Source organism: Panthera uncia, chromosome D2 (assembly GCF_023721935.1).
Source record: "Panthera uncia isolate 11264 chromosome D2, Puncia_PCG_1.0, whole genome shotgun sequence".
NCBI lineage: Eukaryota > Metazoa > Chordata > Mammalia > Carnivora > Felidae > Panthera > Panthera uncia.
In genome coordinates, this window is record NC_064818.1 from 13,681,961 (window position 1) to 13,700,779 (window position 18,819).

Below are 18,819 nucleotides of genomic sequence, written 5' to 3' on the forward strand. Positions count from 1 at the left end.
TTTATCTTAAGAATCCTACACTCGTGGTGAGCAAAGCATAATGTATAAACACGTGGAGTCACTAGGAACTTTAATCCCTGAAACTAATGTAATGTGATGTGTCAGCTGTACTCAAATACAAACATTTGTTAATAAAGAAGAGAAGAGATCTATACAAGAACGCCCCGTCCACATTGTTTGGAATAAACTGAAATCTCTCAGTATGAGAACAAGAAGAATCCTTATTCAGCCCCTGGTGCTTCTCTTTCTGCACCCTGCTCTCTAAACCCATGTGTGTGGCTTCCTGCCCCTCCAGCCACCGGCCGGGCTTTCTCACAGGGTCACTTCCGATCCACGTGTAAACCTGGCCTGATGATAGCACCTTTCCCTGATATCGATCTCCTTTCTCTCGTTCTTTTCTCCCAGTCTCCTCGCTTGAAACCCATGTGTCCCTAAAGCCAGGGGCTCCTTCATCCTGCTCCTTCAGCCTGAAAGATCTGTCGGGCTTTTCTTTTCTTTTCTTTTTTTTTTTTTGTTTTGTTTCTTTTTCTTACAATTTACTTAGGAAGACACTGAAGTTCAGAGAGATTGACTTGTCACACCAGTAAGAAATGACATAGCTTTAATTCAAACTCCATTTAATTTCTGAAGCTGCGTTCTTTTTCGCTGTTGTGAGATTCCCCGTCTGGCTCCTCCTTCCCCTTTTTGTGTACGTGGAACTAAGAAAAACACTCCATCATTTTCCCTTCAATTGCTTCCCCTGTCTGCTGCTTTATTAACGTCTACTTTGTCTGCTCTCTGGTGGGGAGGCTCTGCCTCAGGAAGTCTCAGGAAAGGCAGGTTGGCTCTGGTGTCCTTCTGACACATCCTGTCTCTCCTGTAGCCCCAGCAATGCCAGCAGTTCTGTGACGTTTTTCCACTTAGTTCAGTCTCTCTCTTCATAAAGAGCTTTCAGACCTTGTATCTTGTCTTCAGGTGTCTTTCTCTGGATATCAGTCAGGGGTATTCCTTGTAAGCAAATAAAGCAACTGTTGATTGAATCAGGAAGGGACAGAATGCCCAGAAAGCTGGAAAATAAGAATAAAGGAGGTTGAGCAGCCCACAGCTGCACCGTAGCCATGCCATGGAGCTGGTCCATTGGTGGACGTTGGTTTACCCCACCGGAGATGACGTGCTGTCTAACCTGTTGTACGCCTATTGCCTCCGTGGGCTTTGCCCCTATAGGTTAAGAGTTCTCGATTCAGAGTTCAGGATGGATGCTTCTGGATCCAAGTCTTAGGTACCTTCTCTTTAGCTGCCAAGAGGCTGGGAAGAGGAATGTATGAGGCATTTTTCGCTTCCCACAAGACCTATAAGGTGGGAGAATTTCCTAAACTCGGAAGGGGATTCAGGATAGATACCCAAATTCAGATAGATAGAAGGCAAATATCCACTACACCCTTTTCTTCCTTTATTGGAAGCCAAGGACCTCAACTTTTATTTTTTAGAGAAAACAGAAGTCTTCACACAGGGATACCTTTACCTTCTCCACAGCGGTACACATTTGCCTGTGTCCGTATCCATCTGAGACTTCTTCCCTCCTTGTATCATAACGGACCTGAATCTTTGTTGAAGATCATTCTTCTGCTTTTTCTCTGGCTCCTCTTCCCCTGCCTTCTCAGGAACCTTCTGTTTTCAGTCTGTCTTCTGTACTCAGTCTCTCCTTCTTAACCAAATGGTTTCCATTGCTTTCCATGTTCTCACGTCTCCTCCATTGTTTATGGATGTCTGCACTGCACCACCCGCCCCTCCCCTGTGGTCCCCCTGTCTCACTCCTGTGTTGTAGTCAGACCTCCTGCAGGGGGCATCCGTATTCCACAGCTGGGTTTCCCACTTCCTCCCGCTGACCCTGCAGTCCAGCGCTGTCGCTTTGCAGAGGACACTGTCCAGAGTCTGTCGTCACCCTGCTCTTTCTTCTTTTGGCCCCATCCACGCTCTCGATGACTTCCTTGGTTTCGGTTCATTGACACGCTCTCCAGGTTCCTCTCGTCCCTCTGTTTCCTCTTTCCTGTGTCCTTTCCAGCCTTTCCCTTCCCATGCAACCATTAAATGTCTGTGCTTCTCAAGGCTGGGCCTTTTTTTTTTTTTTTTAACCCCCCTTCATTTTTCCTTGTTTTCTAGTTTCAGGTGTATCTAAGGTACAGTTTCACTTATCTGATGTAATGGCTAATTTGTATTGATTCCAGACACCTTCCCATAAGTGCTAAATCAGGGGTTGGCAAACTACAGCCAAGTTCGGCCTCATGGTTTTACTGGAACACAGCCTTGCCCATTTATTTACATACTGTCTGTGGCCACATTTGTGCCAAATGACAGAGTTCAGCGGTTGTAACAGAGTCTGTGCGGCCCACAAAACCACGTTTTTAGGACCACTGTTTGGTCCTTTACAGAAGAAGTCAGCCCACCCTGCTCCAGACATTCTCCTTGAATGTTTGTAGATCATCTGGAACTTGGATGTCTGACACCATGTGCCTCAAATTTTCCCCACACTTGATCTTCCAACTATGTGAACAGCACTACCCTCCATAGAGTTGCACAGAACAGAAACCTTGATCCGTGACCAGCTCCTGTGGCCCTTCCGTCCCAAGGGTTTCTCCTTTGCCTCCCTTCTGTCTCTAGCATTCTGTCTCGGTCCAGGCCGCCGTGACCCAGTGCAGTGCTTCTTTCACTGGGCCACCTGCGTCCATTCTTGCCTCCGTTTGAATCCATTCTCCATGCTGAAGCCAGAGCAGGCTTTTCAGAATGAAAATTTGGTCAGGTTACCCACTTGCTTCAAACATTGCTCTTGGAATAAAGACCAAGAGTCTTCAGAATGGCCTGCGGGTCTCAGGTGCTCTTACACTTCTACTGACAGTCTCCCGTTTTCTGTTGCTAGAACAGTCCAGAACACATGAGTGTAGGCAACAGTGTTTTATTTTTCACGATTCTGGGTCACATGGGCCTGGCTGGGCACTTCTGCTCCATGTGGTGCCCGCTGGGGCTAGAACTTCTAACGGGCTTCTTCTGACCGGCGAGGGTGGCTGGACCTCTTTCTGTGGTGGCTCGGGGCTCCCGGAACGAGCAACCCAGGAGGACGTGTCGTGGCGTGCATGTGCTTCCCCAGCTTCTGCTTGCATCCTGCTCGCTGATGATGCACAGGCCAAAGCAGATGGTGCGACCGAGCCTCAGACGGTGGGCGGGGCCTGCGTTAGGGCATGGGCACAGGGGAGCCGGGGTCACTGGCAGCTACAGATGGGACCGAGTGTCACTCTGACCTTTTCTGTCACATGTCCTTTGGCTCTCAGGCTATTTGCATGAGCTGTGCCCTCTACCGGAACTGCCCTCTCTCGTCTTCATCTACAGAACTGTTTCTCTTCCTTTAGATCTCCACCTACATGTCCTTGGTGTCATTTCTTAAAGGAAGAGTGGTTTGGAGATCCCCTGATTAGAGGTCTTTGTAGCACATAAATAGTGCTTGTTATAATGGGGATTTTACTTTATTGGGTGATTTTGTCCTTCTTCCCCAATAGACGAAGGTCCCTGAAGGCAGGAACCTTATCTAATTTTGCTTCCCCTGATTTCTGGCATTATCCCTGGCACACGGAAGACCAGTAACTGCCAGGTGCATAAAGAGGTTAATCATCTTGTTTGCCTTTGGAGCAATTTCTGGACTGTAGGGTCTGTAGTCTCTTTCCTTTCCAGTCTGTCTGGGGTTCATCAGCTTATTATTACTGGAATGTTGTGTTCTTCCAAATCCCTGTTATTGGGAAGGTTTCTGAACCCCAGTTGAACACTCTTATGTAGCTTTTTGTCCTGGCTCTAAAGTCATCTGCAAGGTCCTGTCTTACTTTTGAGCCTGTTGCTACCATCCACCCCCCTCCCCCCATCTCTCTGCCTCACCACCTCTGCCTCCCCATCACCTCAGACTTAGTGCATCATGTTTACTTCTCACGAGTTCTTTTTCCTTCCTGCCCTCCCCGTGCTGCCCACGTCTCTTCTGAGGTGAGTGTGTCCTTGGCCATACCGCTTACTTCACAGTTAAATTCCTTTGTAACCTTGTGGTGTCTGCTGAGTGTTGTGTTGGCATTCGGCTCTAGGAAGCTATTTCCTTTCATCCTAGATCCCTACCCAGGCCCGGCCACCTCACATCCCGCCTCTGTTCTGGGCCCCACAACGCCACGGTGAGCCTTGAATGACTATTTTATTTATCTGACTTTTTTCCAGGGTGAAGAAAATCTTAAAACAAGCATTTGTACATTTTTATCAGTTTTGTCACATTTGGACATCATTACGCAAAATGTTCCAGAAAAGGTGAGTTTAAATGTGCCTGTAAGAGGAGTTTGAGCAGTCTATCAAAATAGAATTGTATAGATTTGGACTAATTTTTAAAAATATTTTTAATGTTTATTTATTTTTGAGAGAGAGCAAGCGAGCAGGGGAGGGGTAGAGAGAGGGGGACAGAGGATCCAAAGGTGGCTCTGTGCTGAGAGCAGTGAGCCCAGTGCAGGGCTCGAACTCACGAACCGTGAGATCATGACCTGAGCCCAAACCGGACGCTAAACTGACTGAGCCACCCAGGCACCCCGTACTATTTTTTTTTTAACGTAAGTATTTCTTGTGATTTTTGCTACTTCTCTCCCCTTGTACTACTCCGTTAGTGTGCACATGTATGACACAGATACGCAGGCAGGTGTTACCCACCTGCACACATACACACCGAGGGATGCCTGAGCCTGTATTAAATCTGCAGACAAGTAATGGGCAATTTCTAGTGATAGGTCATCAATTTTATGCCGGTATTTACATACTATTATTTAGGTAGGAATTCTCTTATTGCATCTTTAACTGTTCCTTGACTGACATAGTTATCGAGCATGTGCTCATGCAGAGGAGCTTGCATGAAGGCTGTTGAGCTGTGGTCATCATCATTGGGAGCGTGAGGCCAGTCTTTCGTCTTTCTCAGGCTTTGAGCCGTCTCCATAGCGCTGTACCCCACAGACCAGTAGAGATCGTCGCTAATTCTGGTTAATCAATTTGGCAACGCCGGTAAGAATTCAGGAAAACCTGCCAGTAAGATTTAGAGCAAGATTCTGCATTATTGAACCCACAGGAAAGAGCACACTGAGATGTGAACTCGAGGAGAAAACTGAGTATGTCGAAGAAGGAGTATTGTTTGGTGTTAAAAGTGGAAGAAAAGTACGGGGGGAAAAGGGCTTCCTAGAATTTCTCAGAGTGTTCTTGTGTTCTTGTCTTTACACTGCTTACACAGTGGTAGCAATCAAATTCAGTTGTTAACCTGTTTCATCAGTTCTAAGACTGACATCCTTTTCCCCCACCACATTTTAACTCCTCAGATCATGATGATCTTAAAATTGCTCGTGTCTTACAATGTCTGTCAGCCAGATGGCAGTGTGTGAGTTACAGTTACGTAAAAACTCGTGTTAACACCTTCTGGAGAGATCAGGCAAGCTCGAGCATCGAATAACATCACATGTTATCTTTCTATTTTAAATATGTGCAGGAAAGAGATGTGCTTGCAATCTACCACGAGAGGTAAGACAGACAAGGGACTGTCCTGTGGCAGGGTGGCTGGAATAGCTCAAGAATCGTTCAGGCAAGTTCTGAAAATGAATTCATCTTAGAAGATCTCCTGCTAGGTCTGTTATAAATAACAGGCTATTTTTCCACCCAGCCCTGTTTGCACCTGGTGTATATTACATATTTTAGGTTTATTTTTTACGTTTAAGCATCCAAAAGAAGGAATGCTGATTAGCGGACTAGAATAATCATTTCAGGGCGCCTGGGTTGCTCAGTTGGTTGACCGTTCAACATGTGATTTTTGGCCCGGGTCACGATCCCAGGGTCATGATCCCAGGGTCATCCCAGGGATCAAGCTCCATGTCGGGCTCTGTGCTGGGTGTGGAGCCTGCTTGGATTCTTTCTCTCCCTCTGCCCCTCCCCGCTGCTTGTGCTCTCTCTCTATTTAAAAAAAAAAAAAAAAAATCTAAATTGAGACATCTAAGTAAAGACCAGACTAGTTTACTTTTGTTAGTCTGTTTCCACACCCCTCACAGTGTCTGTTGTAAAGTCCATTTTTAATTGACAGATGTGTTTTTGTTTAAAGACCTCTCGGAAACAGTCTCAAAACTTCCCATTTTCCACAAGGTATGGAAATATGTGCACTTAACCTTATGGGTCTGTGCTAAGTAGTCCGAGAAGATTCGGAACTACCATCAAACAGGACAGAGGTCAGAACCCTAAATGTTCTATGGAAATTAAAAGCAGAGGGGGGAAAAATAAAAAACCCCTTTCTCCAGTACACACATCGTTGTGTCGTCCTGCCTTCTTGTGCGGTGTGTCCAAACCTCGTCGGCTAATACGAGGTGGCGTTGCTGGTGTTCCAGTGTGAACGGTGTGTAGCTCAGTCTTGGCCAAGGCAAATGGTCACAGGCAATGCCAGTGGATCTTGAGCAGTGTTCATAAAAGCATTCCTTTCCCTGTTGAGAATTCTACTGTATTTTTGTTTCGCACTCACGAGTAATCTGTACCTCACTCCCAGATCTTGGTTTCTAGTATCATTGTCTCACACAAGGAACCAGGGCTTCTTGGAGAAATCGCTGATTCTAGAACTGGGGCAGACAATACACAAGGCAAATCTGGAGCATCTTGTAGTACCAGAAAAGAAGTGCTTGCCACACACACTGACACGGGGTGGGTCTGCAGAGGGGCACAGGCGCTCCCAGTTGCTAACACTGAGATCAGCAACACAGTAGAGTCATACTGGATTACAACCAAAACATAAACTTAATACCTATGAGTTCATACTGATAGAAATAAATGACTGACTAAATAAACAAATGGGAAAGACAGATGTGTAGAGTCCAGATAACTTACATGGACACTGACCGCAAGGAGGGGGCGCATAACCCGCCCAGTCCTTAAGCGCGGGCTGCCCTGGTGATGCCCTTCCGAAGACTAGAGCGTGGAAGGGAAAGTGACCTTGCAGCGGGGGCACCCACGACAGCGGTCCGTCGTACGACAGTCTGTGCCCTTGATAGGATGGGATGAAAATGGCCTCTGTGGTTTTCCTCCCAAAACACCATGACCCTGGCCTCATCATGAGGTTTTAAGAACATTCCCCAAAGCCCAGCCGAGCAACATGCCACAAAATCCCTGCCCACTGCTCCTCAGAACTGACAAGATCGTCAAAAACCAAACTTTGAGAAGCTGTCACAGCCCAGAGGAGGGAGGAGGGTAAGGGGACACGACCACTAGATGTACCGTGGTGTCCGGGGTGCAATCGGGATCAGGACAGGCACATCAGTGAAGACTAAGGGAATCTGAACAAAGCCTGGAGTGAGGATTAAGGTTATAGAGGAGCCGTAAGAAACTGGGAAGGGAAGGCAGGCGTTTGGACTCGATCCCTTCGGGTTTCCTATTAGGTAAAGTGGACACAGTACTATCTACTTGGCGGGATGTTTGTGAGGATTAAATAACACAGAAGGTACTTTCTCTCCTGTCATGGTTGTCCTTAGTCCTTCCTGATACCTGTCAGAGTTTGGGATCAAAGCTTCCGTTTTTCTCATTCATTCATTCATTCATTCATTCAGAATATGTTTTAGTGCTTCTTGTAACGAAGCACAACACTAGACCGTGGAGGTTTGGGGAGGCAAGACGCAGATCTGTGCAGACCAGCGCGGCGTGCACGAGACTGCGGGGTGCGGGCGAGACCTCCCAAGTCTCGTAGCTGAGCGCAGAGGTCTGCACGGCAGGGAGGGGAACAGGCTAGTGCAGGGGAGCCTGGTGCAGGCGGGATCCGGAAGACACTGGCTGGGGTGGAGGTGGAGGTGGGGCTGCAGGGGGGGCAGGGCCCAGCACGGAAGGGCCCTTGTCAGGCAGGTGGAGGAGGTGAGCCCAGTGCTTGAGTGAATGGGCCCTGTGATTGGATCTTGGCTCCACCTCCTATGTGGTGTGTGAACTCGGTCAAGTAACTCAACGGTGGTGTAGACGTACAGTAAATTCTCCGTACGGGAGGAATTTGGACTTTATCCAGAGGGCGCTGGGGAGATGCTGCTGAACTTCCAGCAGAAACGTGACATGAGCAGACTTGGTGCTGTGAGTGCGGTGTGTAGGATTGGTTCGGTCACGGGGGTAAAACCGGAAACCTCTGGGAAGCTACCTTCATGCTTCGAGCGGTGCTGGGATGTGGCATGGAGGTCGCGGGTGGATAGACGTGACGGGTACGTGCTAGCGAGAAACGCCAGAGTTTGGAGGATGGCTTTGGTGGAGGGAAGCAGGGAAGTGACCTGGGCTGGCAGGGGTGGTGGTGACTTTCACTGGAACAGGGCAGTAGTAGGAGAGTAGACCAGGATGGGGGGAGGGTGGCGATGAGTGGATGGGACTATGAGTGTGTCACCCGCAGGGTGTCCCATAGGCATGGCAGGCAGCAGCCGCGTGTAGGTCTCTGAATAGGAACTATAGCTCAGAAGCTGTCACTGGCTTTGGGACCACAGCTGCGAGACCAGGAGGGGCGGTGTGTTGGAGAGATGGGTGCTGTTGCCAGTGTATCTCAGAGGGTGTTGAGGGGCTGCAGGTGAACCGGGGTGCCCTAGTGTCCCTGCTGAAGATACGGGGAGCCGTGGGCCGGGGTTCACCACATTCTGTGTCTGGTGAGCCCTGGGCTGTAGCGCCCAAAACACAAAAACCTCTATTTTGAAACTGTCCTGTAGCCAGGGCTCCAGGTAACCCCCAGCTTAGTGGTGCAGCAGAGAGCGGAGCGCCCATTTCTTCGGTGCCTCAGTGATTCCGTGGTGAAGACCCATTTCTGCCAAACTGGCCGCCAGAAGCTCACCTCGGACAGATTACAATGCAAATACGTATTTTTTAATGTGTGTTTTTGAGAGAACGCAAGTTGGGGAGGGGCACCGAGAGGGAGACAGAGTATCTGAAGCGGGCTCTGCGGCGACAGCACAGAGCCCCATGTGGGGCTCGACCTCACGAACCAGGAGATCATGAGCTGAGCCGAAGTGGGACGCTGAACCACCCAGGCACCCCCGAATTCAAGTAGTTTTCAAAACCCTGTGCCAGTTGTATAAAAAATGGGTGTGGGGAGAGGAGCGTAGGAAGGAGGTGGGTGGTTACAAAAGGACAACAGGAGGGATCCTTGCACATCGGAACCGTTGAGTATCGTGACCGTGATGGTGGATGTGAACCCACACGTGTGATAAAATGGTGTAGGACCGAACACAGACACACCACACACACAAACGAATTCCAGTAAAACTGAGGAGATCCAGGTTACATTCATGGGTGATGTCAGTGACGGCATCCTGGTCGTGACACCGTACTATGATTTGCCACATGTTACCAGGAGGGGGAGCTGGGCAAAGCGTACGGGGCACAGGGGGTCTCTCTATCATTTCTTATGACTGCACGTGCATCTACAGTGATCTCAGGAACGTGTCGGTTAAAAGAAGAAAAGGAGCTGTGACTCACAAGCTTGGGAACCGTGAATGGACTGAAGCCATGGAAACAAATGCAGACTGTGTGTGTGTGTGTAGCCTGAGAAAATGAGGAAGCCGAGCACAGAGCCCAGAGGTGCACCAGCATTTACGGGACAGGAGAGGAAGAGATTGAGAAGAAACAGGAAGAGGACGAGGGGGGCAGCCTTAAGAATGGGGTGTTCTAAGGGTCATCGGAAGAGGTCTTCTCAAGGAGAGAAAGGTCAAGAGAGTGGGGTGCCCTGGAAAGGTCAGGAAAGATAAGGGCTTTATCCATAGTGTTCAGCGACAAGGCGGTTGTGACTCAGATGAATTCCATGAGTACAGGAGACAAAGAGGTGCGGTGGCCAGGAGAGAGACTGCAGACAGGTGCTTTGGGTCAGCGGTAGGAATACCTGATTTTCAGATTTTAGAAAAGAGAACAGTTACAGGTTCTCTGTGACAAGGTGTGGGCCGTGGCTCTGGGTAGAAAAAGCCGTGGCTTTTTCTTTGACGTTGGAGAAGTGACGGTCCAGAAGTCACGCTGAGGATTGGAACAGGCGCAGACTTTCTCATGACTTAGGGAGGTGGGAGAGAAAGGTTAGTGAGGGGCTGGAGGCCATGCCTGGGAGGAGGGCTTGGAAGCTGCAGGGGAAGGGATGAGAGGGGAGGGGAGAAAACTCTGAGGGAGCCGGGAGAAGCCAGACCTTGGAGTAGGGGTGTATAGTGCAGGCAGCTGGCCGCAGGCCCCGTCAGAGGGGTACTTTGGAGCAGTTCTTCCTCCCCTCCCCCCTCCAGTGTTTGTCCTGTGCCTTCTATGTGTCCTGGTGGGTTGTTCCAGGCCCTGGGGATTCTGCAGTGAACAGAACCACCTCTACCATCATTCTGGTGCGGGGAGAGATGACAACTAGACATGATACTGTCAGGTGGTGACACAGGCTTTGAAGAAAAAAGCAGAACAAGGGGCTGAAGATTGGGTGTCTGGGGCAGGACGGCTATTTCAGGAGGTGGGTTCAGGGGAGACCTGCCCAAGGAGGTGATCCTGAACGTGTACCCAAAAGCAGTGAGTGAGTGAGCAAGCCACACGAGGGTCTGGGACACTTTCCAGGACAAGGGAACAAACAGCAGGTGCGGGCCGTAGGTGAGTGGTCTCGTCCTGCCTGGGAGGTCAGAGCAATTGGCATGGAATAAGGGAGGCGGCGTGGAGGCAGTAGGACCCCACATAGGTTGTGGGAGAAGTCAGGAGTTCGGTGTTGGACATGTCGTGTCTGGGATGCCGGGCCTTGTGCTGATGCTGTTCTGGTACACGTCATCTTCACACGAGTTGTCTGACGTGGAGCTCGTGGATAGTAAGACCCACGTTTGAAGCTGCGCGTGTTACGAACACCAGCAGTTACAAACACCGGGGTTACGTAACACCAGCAGTAGTGTTCATGGTTAGGCGCTCATGTGTGTATGCTTCGTAAAATTGTAAAGGACTGTAATATATTAGTAATTAATAATCAACATTCTCTTTCCCCTCTTTTAATTTTTAAATTCACTCCTCATGGTGTTTTGGTTGTCCTGGATAACCTGCCTTGGTTTTCAACTTGTAAAATACAACTAAATACCCAATCATGTATCATTTGGAAGTTGCCTCTTTCCTTTGGCGCCCAGATACTTCTCTTCATCTTCCTCCTGGCCAAGTAAATATATTTTCTCTACACCGCATGTCCTGGTTTTCTCGGCTGCACATGTGGTGTGCCCCTCAGCTCCCTTGCTCCTCTTCTTAAAACTCGTTCTTCCTTGGGGCGCCTGGGTGGCTCAGTCGGTTAAGCATCCAACTCTTGATCTCAGCTCAGGTCTTGATCTCAGGGTCGTGAGTTCAAGCGCCATGTTGGGGAACCTACATGATGCCTTTTTGCTGGACCCCATCTGACTAGTTCCCGCACTTTGCTCTACGTAAACATGGTCTTTGTTGGTTGCTCATCACACAGAGAGGGTCGTTTACGTATTACGGTTTCTTGTGTGTGTACTTTCACATATCCCAACAGTGTCCATGTGATGCTGGCAGTACAGTGACCTTTGATAGCTGTTGACCATATTTTGAATAAAGGAATGAAATAAGAGGATCATATATATCTGTATTTTGTCCTTCTCTGAGGAGCTTTGGGAAATTGAAGTGAGCTGTTAACCATGCCCGCGTATTGGTAAAAGTCTTCTGTGAGCACAGTTGTTTCAGTAGAAACCTCAGGACTCTTGGCTAGGTGCAGCTTTGCAAACATTTACAGATGACCCACGTGGTAGAAGCAGCGAGGTAGCTCCTGATATTTTATTAAAAGTTTCAGTCCATCTGGTTTCCACGTTAATCTACGTCGCTTCTGTGGCCTTTCGATATCTGTGGAACTGTGTGGTTTTGGAAGTCAGGGACTGGCATTGCATGAAGTCTGCAGGCTGTGAAGATAGAACAGTCTGTGAATTCACAGGAAAAGACTACAGGGAAGTTTAAACTGCTTTGTTACATTTCTCCCCACCTTTTAATTTTCCTGCCACCACTCAGTGCCACATGAGTCCAACAGTACCATTGGGGAAACAGTCATTCACATCAAAGACGAGGAGGAAAAGACCGTTGTGTGAGATGCCTTGCTCTAGAAGCACTTTGGAGTGCACCGGAAGTGGGGCTCTTAGAGAACATTCTGACTTTTCCAGCCCAGGGAAAGGTCATACATGTGATGGGGGCTGTCGTTCACACATTGTGGGAAAGCAAGGGTTGGCATGGAGGTGCTGTCCACAGTACCTCAGGTGCTGGAGTGTGGGGAGGATGTATTGTGGGAAAGTAAGGGTTGGCGTGGAGGTGCTGTCCATGGTACCGCAGGTGCTGGAGTGCGGGGAGGATGTACCGCATCCGCGTCGTAAGCGGAACCTGGAGCCGTGAGGAAATTCTCCCTCGAGGAGACCCGAACCCCAGCATTCTGGGTGTGTCTGGGGAGCCCCGCTAATGCAGAACCGGCAAAATCAGATCATCTTCTGTCTGCTTTGTGGTTCTACAGTCAAGGGCCCGGGTTTACATTTGAAGAATCTTTGCCCTTTCTTTTCAGAAGCCAATTCTGAAGCAAGCCTTTATCATCGTCCTGCAGTGGTGCTTCAGTCACAATTTTAGTATCCGCCTGTACGCGTTAGTGGCCCTTAAGAAAATCTGGAGCATGTGTAAGACATGGCACGTTGAAGAATTTGACGCTTTGACTTCTGTTATTGAGTCCAGCCTTAGTCAAGTGGAAAACATGCCTGGAGCAGGGTAAGCAGACCCCCTCCCCTTCACTTTACTTCCAGTAGAGCAGAGGGGACGAGGAGGTGCCTCTGTCCCGTTAGCCTGTCATCACTCCGTGCGTGGATATCGGAGCTCGGATAAGGTGAGGCGTGGGCAGAGCACTGTGGGATGCCTCGTTTCGTCACACTTCTCATTGTGGTCAGCTCCATCTCAGCCTTTTTTGTCATTGTTGTTTTCTTATCCTTGATCCTTTATTTTACAGTAATGTTTTACATACCTTTAGATACTCCTTTTCAGTAGAGCTGAATGTCCCCATCCTCTGTTGTCAAAGAAGCGCTGGGAAGCAGAACGATCTGGCTTTAAAGACGTGCTCCCAACTGCCCAGGTGTACTAATTAAAGATGGAAGCTTTTCTCTTTTCCTTTTTTTAAGCGAGTGTCTCTATTTCCCAAACAAAATCCTGCACAGAGGCTCAGTATCGAACAGATAAAATGCCACTGGTACAGGATGGGGGAGGGGGGCCACCCAGCTCAGTATTCTATACAGGCCGCTTCTCCCACACCCAGCCCTGTTCAATTCAGCTCACAAAGGCAGGCTCGAGTATCCTGTCTCCTGGTATCTGAACTTGTTTCCCCGGCTCTAAGAGAGTGTTGTTGTTTTATTGTTTCCTCATTATCATTGAGTATCATTGATTATCACTATCCAAGAACGCCAGGATTTTTATAACTTCCAGAGACCCAGGCAATATCAGTCAATACATAAAAAGTTTCTTTCAGAAGCTCAAAAATAGTCACAAATTCTTATAAACAGACAGATAAAGGTTTGAGGCAGCATGTTAAGCACATGAAATAGTGTTTGGAAAACCAGTAACATATGGGGGGGGGGTCTTTGTTTGACCATCAAGCTAACAGATGGTGTAAATAAGACTGAGTCCTTACGAAGCTTCGTGTGGGGCCAGGACTGAGGTACTCCTGCGGCCACAAAGTACCCGATAGCCCTTCTGCCTGCTTTTACTTCCCATACATTGGTTGAAAAGAGGCATTTAGGTGATTGAGTGGGTGAGGGAGCTTTTGGCGTCTCAGGAGGAAGACACTCAATTCAGCAAATACAAATACTAAAATATAATTGCGTGAGACACAACAGGGAAAAACCAGAAGAGAGAATTAGGTTGGGGACACAGGGCAGGTTCACAGGCGAGGGACAAAAGTGCAAAGGAAGGCACTGGTCACCTCTGACACATCGTACACAGTTCGTTGTATAGAAATTCTGGTCACGACAAAGACTGATCATTAAAATTAGTAGCTGACCAAGCAGTGCTTAGAGTTCCTACCTTTCCAGGTATGTTGTGGCAGCTCTAATCCCTCCTCTTTCTCGGGCAGTCCTGCAGGTCTCCTTTCCCCTCGGTGGGTGGGTGGGTGGGAGCACACCACCTTCCCCTAGCGGAAGGAAGTTTGAGGGAAATGAATACATTTTACATGCGGATAGGCATTTGTCCGTTTACGGTTTTCTCTATGATGAAACCAGGGCTTTATCATTTGCTCTTGGGATGTTTGGGTTGGTGGTTGATCTTGGTCAGAGTTCCTGGGCAGCTGTGTTTTGATTTCTAAAAACAGTTGGGTCGGCTCCTTTCTTAAGCAGTAAAACACTCTTCTACAAAGTAACTTAATTCTTTTTAAAATCCTCGTACCAGGTAGGAGATTTAACCAATAAGAATAAGGAACCCTGGGCATCGGACCATCTCTGCTCTTCTGATACATGGCAGAATCGGTTCTGTGACCAATGCAGGCTGAGTTGTGGGGCATCAGTAGCAGGACAGGTGGACACAGTTCTCATCTCCGTGTGGCTCCCAGTCAGGTGGATGGGACATCAAGTAAACACTCATACAAATAATAAATTAAATCATGGCAGGTACCCCAGTGGAAAAGGAAGGATCGTGATGAGAAAATGCGGCCTCTCCAGGCTGGATGGGTGAGGGGAGGCCTTTCTAAGTCACATGATGTTTCCATTATGGAGGAATGGAGGACAGTGATGTCTGGGCGGCCCCGAAGCTGGTGTGCTGGTGTGCACGGTGCACTCAGAGCCCTGAACAGGGCTGGTCTGCCCAAGGGCAGTGCGTGCAGGAAGCGAGGGGCAGAGGCCAGGCCGGTTGGGCTTCTGTTGAGTGAATTATTTAAACTCAGGAATGACATCACTGGGTTTGCTTTTGCATTTTTTAAAGTGTGAAGAACAGATCAGGGGACTGCAGGAGAGAATGCGAGGAGAGGCACCTGGGTGGCTCCATCGGTTAAGTGTCTGACTCTTGATTTGGGCCCAGGTCAAGATCCCAGGGCCGTGGGATTGAGCCCCAAGTTGGGCTCTGTGCTGACAGCGTGGAACCTGCTTGGGATTCTCTCTCTCCCTCTCTTTGCCCCTCTCCCGCTCATGTTCTCTCTCTCTCTCTCTCTCACAATAAATAAACTAGAAGAAAAAAAAAAAAAAAGAATGGGAGGAAGTCATGTGTTAGGTTACTGGGGGGTAGAGAAATGGACAGGTTTGAGGTAAGTTAAATGAGAGCCTAAAAGCACCCGCTGGATTTAGGGGGAGCCATTTCAGTAGCCTCACTGGTGGGGCAGAAACCAAATTAAAATGGATTAGGAGTGGTTGGGACAATATAGTATGTTAAATCCAGTGATGGGCTCATTGCTGCCTATTAGCTTAGTTTCTTCACTTGCATATTTGAAATACATCATGTCTTTAAAAGACAATGAGGAAGGTAAAAACACAGCCATGTTGAGAGGATAATTCTCTCCCAAAACTCTTCTGTGAACTGTCATAGAACAGCTGTAGAGGATGTAGTGTCAAGGAGGGCTTGTATTTTATCTTTGGTAACATCAGTTTTTTTTATTAAAAAAAAAAATAATGTTTATATTTGAGAGAGACAGAGAGTGCAAGCAGGGGAGGGGCAGAGAGAGAGGGAGACACAGAATCGGAAGCAAGCAGGCTCTGGCTCTAAGCTGTCAGCACAGAGCCAGATGACGGGCTCGAACTCACCAGCTGTGAGATCATGACCCGAGCCGAAATTGGACGCTTAACCGACTGACCCACCCAGGTGCCCCACTTTAGTTGTTTTTAAATAAGGATTTGTGGTTAGGAAGCTGAACAGTGCAGAAAGGTGTCAGATAAAGGCAAGACCGTCTCCTTCCCCCCCGTCCCGGCTCCCTGCCCCCCAAAGGAATCCCCTTGTGCATGGGTGTCCCCTTATGTGGTGGGCCTCAGGCTAGCTCTCCAGCCCCACCTGATGGCGCTTCAGTACGGTTCTTTTTTTAAGATAAGACACAGAGCCCTTTGACCAGGCTAGAGGAGCCGGGAGGGGACAGTTCAGGGGCCCGGGTCTAGGAGACTCCTGGGGTGGGGAGCCAAGCGGGCAGGTGGTAGGAGGTGCGGGATGTGAGAACTCTCTCCTCTCCCCGCAGTGCCCGGAGGCTCGGCTGTCAGAGCGGGTGGCGGGGTGGGGGCTCTGAGGGGTAAGGAAGGCACACCGGCCAGGCCAGCGTGGGAGCCTCGAAACTACTTGGCTTATGGGCTGTTGATCACGAATTCACACTGCAACCTGCCACCAGCTGGGTTATGAGTTCTATCCCTACCCCTTTGCCTTTGAAAATGTGGCAGATGTGTTAAGACTTTAAAACCTTCCCTATTCTGTCTGTGTGGTTTAGGAGCACTGGTGGTTTGGCATGCGTTGTGAATCTTCGCGGTAGAAAAAGCGCTTACTGCCAGGTGGGAACTTGAGGACTGTCCTCTTTAAGGACAGGTTTCTCACACGGTTCCCTTTTAGAGCTCTTTTGCCCCGAGCACGTAAGTGCTACATGTCACAGGCTGCTTCTGTGAGGGCTCCCCGTCACTGCCAGCGGACAGCCATTTCCGCATCCCATCAGCGTTGATGGAGCGCAGGCCTCTGCACCATCTATGGGAGTGATCCCTGTATTTTTAAGCGCGGAGACCTGGCTTCGGGTCCTGTTGAGTCATTGTTGTGGGACTGTGAAACAGTCATTTCTTTGACTTTCATTTCAAAATGTCAAATTCAGTGTCAGTTTGTGTGACGTACGTTGATCTGGGAGGTAGGCAGGGGGTGTATAAATCTTAGGATAAAATTCCCAAGATTTTCCGCGCATTCTAACCTCTGCACTCCCTAGGATTATCTGATTGATTCCCCCTCTCCGCCCCCCACCAGAGTTCTCTTACTTGTCTGGACCTCACACCGTATCTTTACTCCTTAGGAATGCCAAGAAGAACTGGCAACGCATCCAAGAGCATTTCTTTTTTGAAACATTTCACCCGCTTAAGGATTATTGTCTGGAGGTGAGTGGAGAGTGTCGTTTGTAAATTCCCTACCGTGTCTTTAATCCTGGCGCTCCCTTTCTGCCACAGTTCTTGGAGGGTGAGGTGAATTTTTCCCCCTTACAGCATCACCCTCATGGCGTAAAGTCCTAAGTTTAACTTTGCCACTTTGTGTAGATGACTCTCGTTCGCATTTCGCTCATAGGCAGTGAAAATTGGCGAGTCACCGTCACTTTCTATTTCTCAGGCTTGTAAATACTGGGAGGGGGAATATTTAATTCTAAACAGAAATCTGTTCTGACATTAAAAGGAGATGGGTGAGAACATTTGTGCAGGTGAGATTTTGCTGTGATGAAGCTGTTTGTGAAAGCAAAAAGATCTGTCCCTTTGTCACTCGCATTTTCCCGATGCTGGGTGACTAGAATTATACAGCACACACACACCCCTGCATTCGTTGTATCCAAGGGTGTTCACTTAATTTTAAGAATCATAGGGGCGCCTGGGTGGCGCAGTCGGTTAAGCGTCCGACTTCAGCCAGGTCACGATCTCACGGTCTGTGAGTTCGAGCCCCGCGTCAGGCTCTGGGCTGATGGCTCAGAGCCTGGAGCCTGTTTCCGATTCTGTGTCTCCCTCTCTCTCTGTCCCTCCCCCGTTCATGCTCTGTCTCTCTCTGTCCCAAAAATAAATAAACGTTGAAAAAAAAATTTAAAAAAAAATAAAAAAAATAAAAAAAAAAAAGAATCATAAAACACGTTTATTACAATTAGCATGTGAGTGAACTTAATATACAGATTATTAAAATGTGTGTAATACAATCGTGTCACTTTCTCCAGTGTTCTGCCTTTGAATTTAAAACAGGTGACCTAGGGTTTTTCCACAGTAACTTGAGCTGCTGTGCATATGCAGTTGGGGGGATCGGTTACTAATAAGCTGGCCTTTAAAAGAATATTAATCTTTATATTGTGAGATATTCGCCCCAGAATATTAATGTGCGCTTCTGTTGCTTCGTCGCAAAAAATGTAGGATTTTTCAATTATTTTAACATGCTCTGTTCTGTGTTCTTTAGTGCCCAGAATGCTTTGTTTGACATCTTTCTGAAGGACTCTTACTAGCTCTCTAGTGTTAAGTCAGCACTCTCTATTCAGTTCTGCAGCAGGAGTAAGTCCCTCTTCCCTCTTTCCTTCCTCCCTGTCCGACTCCTCACCGCCTCCTTTCTGTGTATTCTGTACCCCGTGAACGATAGGAGCTGTACTTGTAAGTGTAAATAACACAGCGGCTCACAAATCCCGCCTCTTTCTGCATTTGGACTGTACTTGGTTTCTACTCCGTGGACACCGTGGGGCGGTCCTCATGCCAGTTTAAATTCGTACAAGTAGGGCCAGCATGAAGGCTTCGCGTTGTTAGGTGTTCGTCATTTCATTTTTACATCGCCTGTTACTCATGCTTCTGTTTTGTGTGTGCCTTTTCTCCTTTGATGATTCTCTGGTTCTGTTTCTTTTCGTAGGTAAAGAAAGGAAAGGGGGATAGTTTATGTAATGACTAAATAATTACCATGTTCAGTGGTGTCATAACGTGCAGTTTATAGACACCTCGATGTGCCATTTGAACCTGATTTTATCCTCATTTTACAAATGAGGAAGTTGAAGCCAAGAAAGCCTAAGTGGTTTGCCTAACGTCACAGCCAATCTACGGCCAATGCAAAGTTTAGATTCCAAATGTGTCTCGTGGTAACAAGAGTAAAGATTTGGCATCAAGAGAGCTTGACTTTGACCGCTTATGG

The 18,819-nt window shown here is 48.2% G+C and overlaps 1 protein-coding gene across 1 annotated transcript in view; it reads left to right on the forward strand.

Moving 5' to 3' along the window:
- The window catches only part of TARBP1 (TAR (HIV-1) RNA binding protein 1), a 93,517-nt gene that overhangs the window by 69,285 nt on the left and 5,413 nt on the right, over positions 1–18,819 (forward strand). Inside the window, exons 25-27 of the mRNA XM_049645980.1 lie at positions 4,222–4,308; positions 12,554–12,750; positions 16,979–17,060. Of these exons, the coding sequence (XP_049501937.1) occupies positions 4,222–4,308; positions 12,554–12,750; positions 16,979–17,060 (366 nt within the window). The remainder of the gene's footprint in view (positions 1–4,221; positions 4,309–12,553; positions 12,751–16,978; positions 17,061–18,819) is intronic.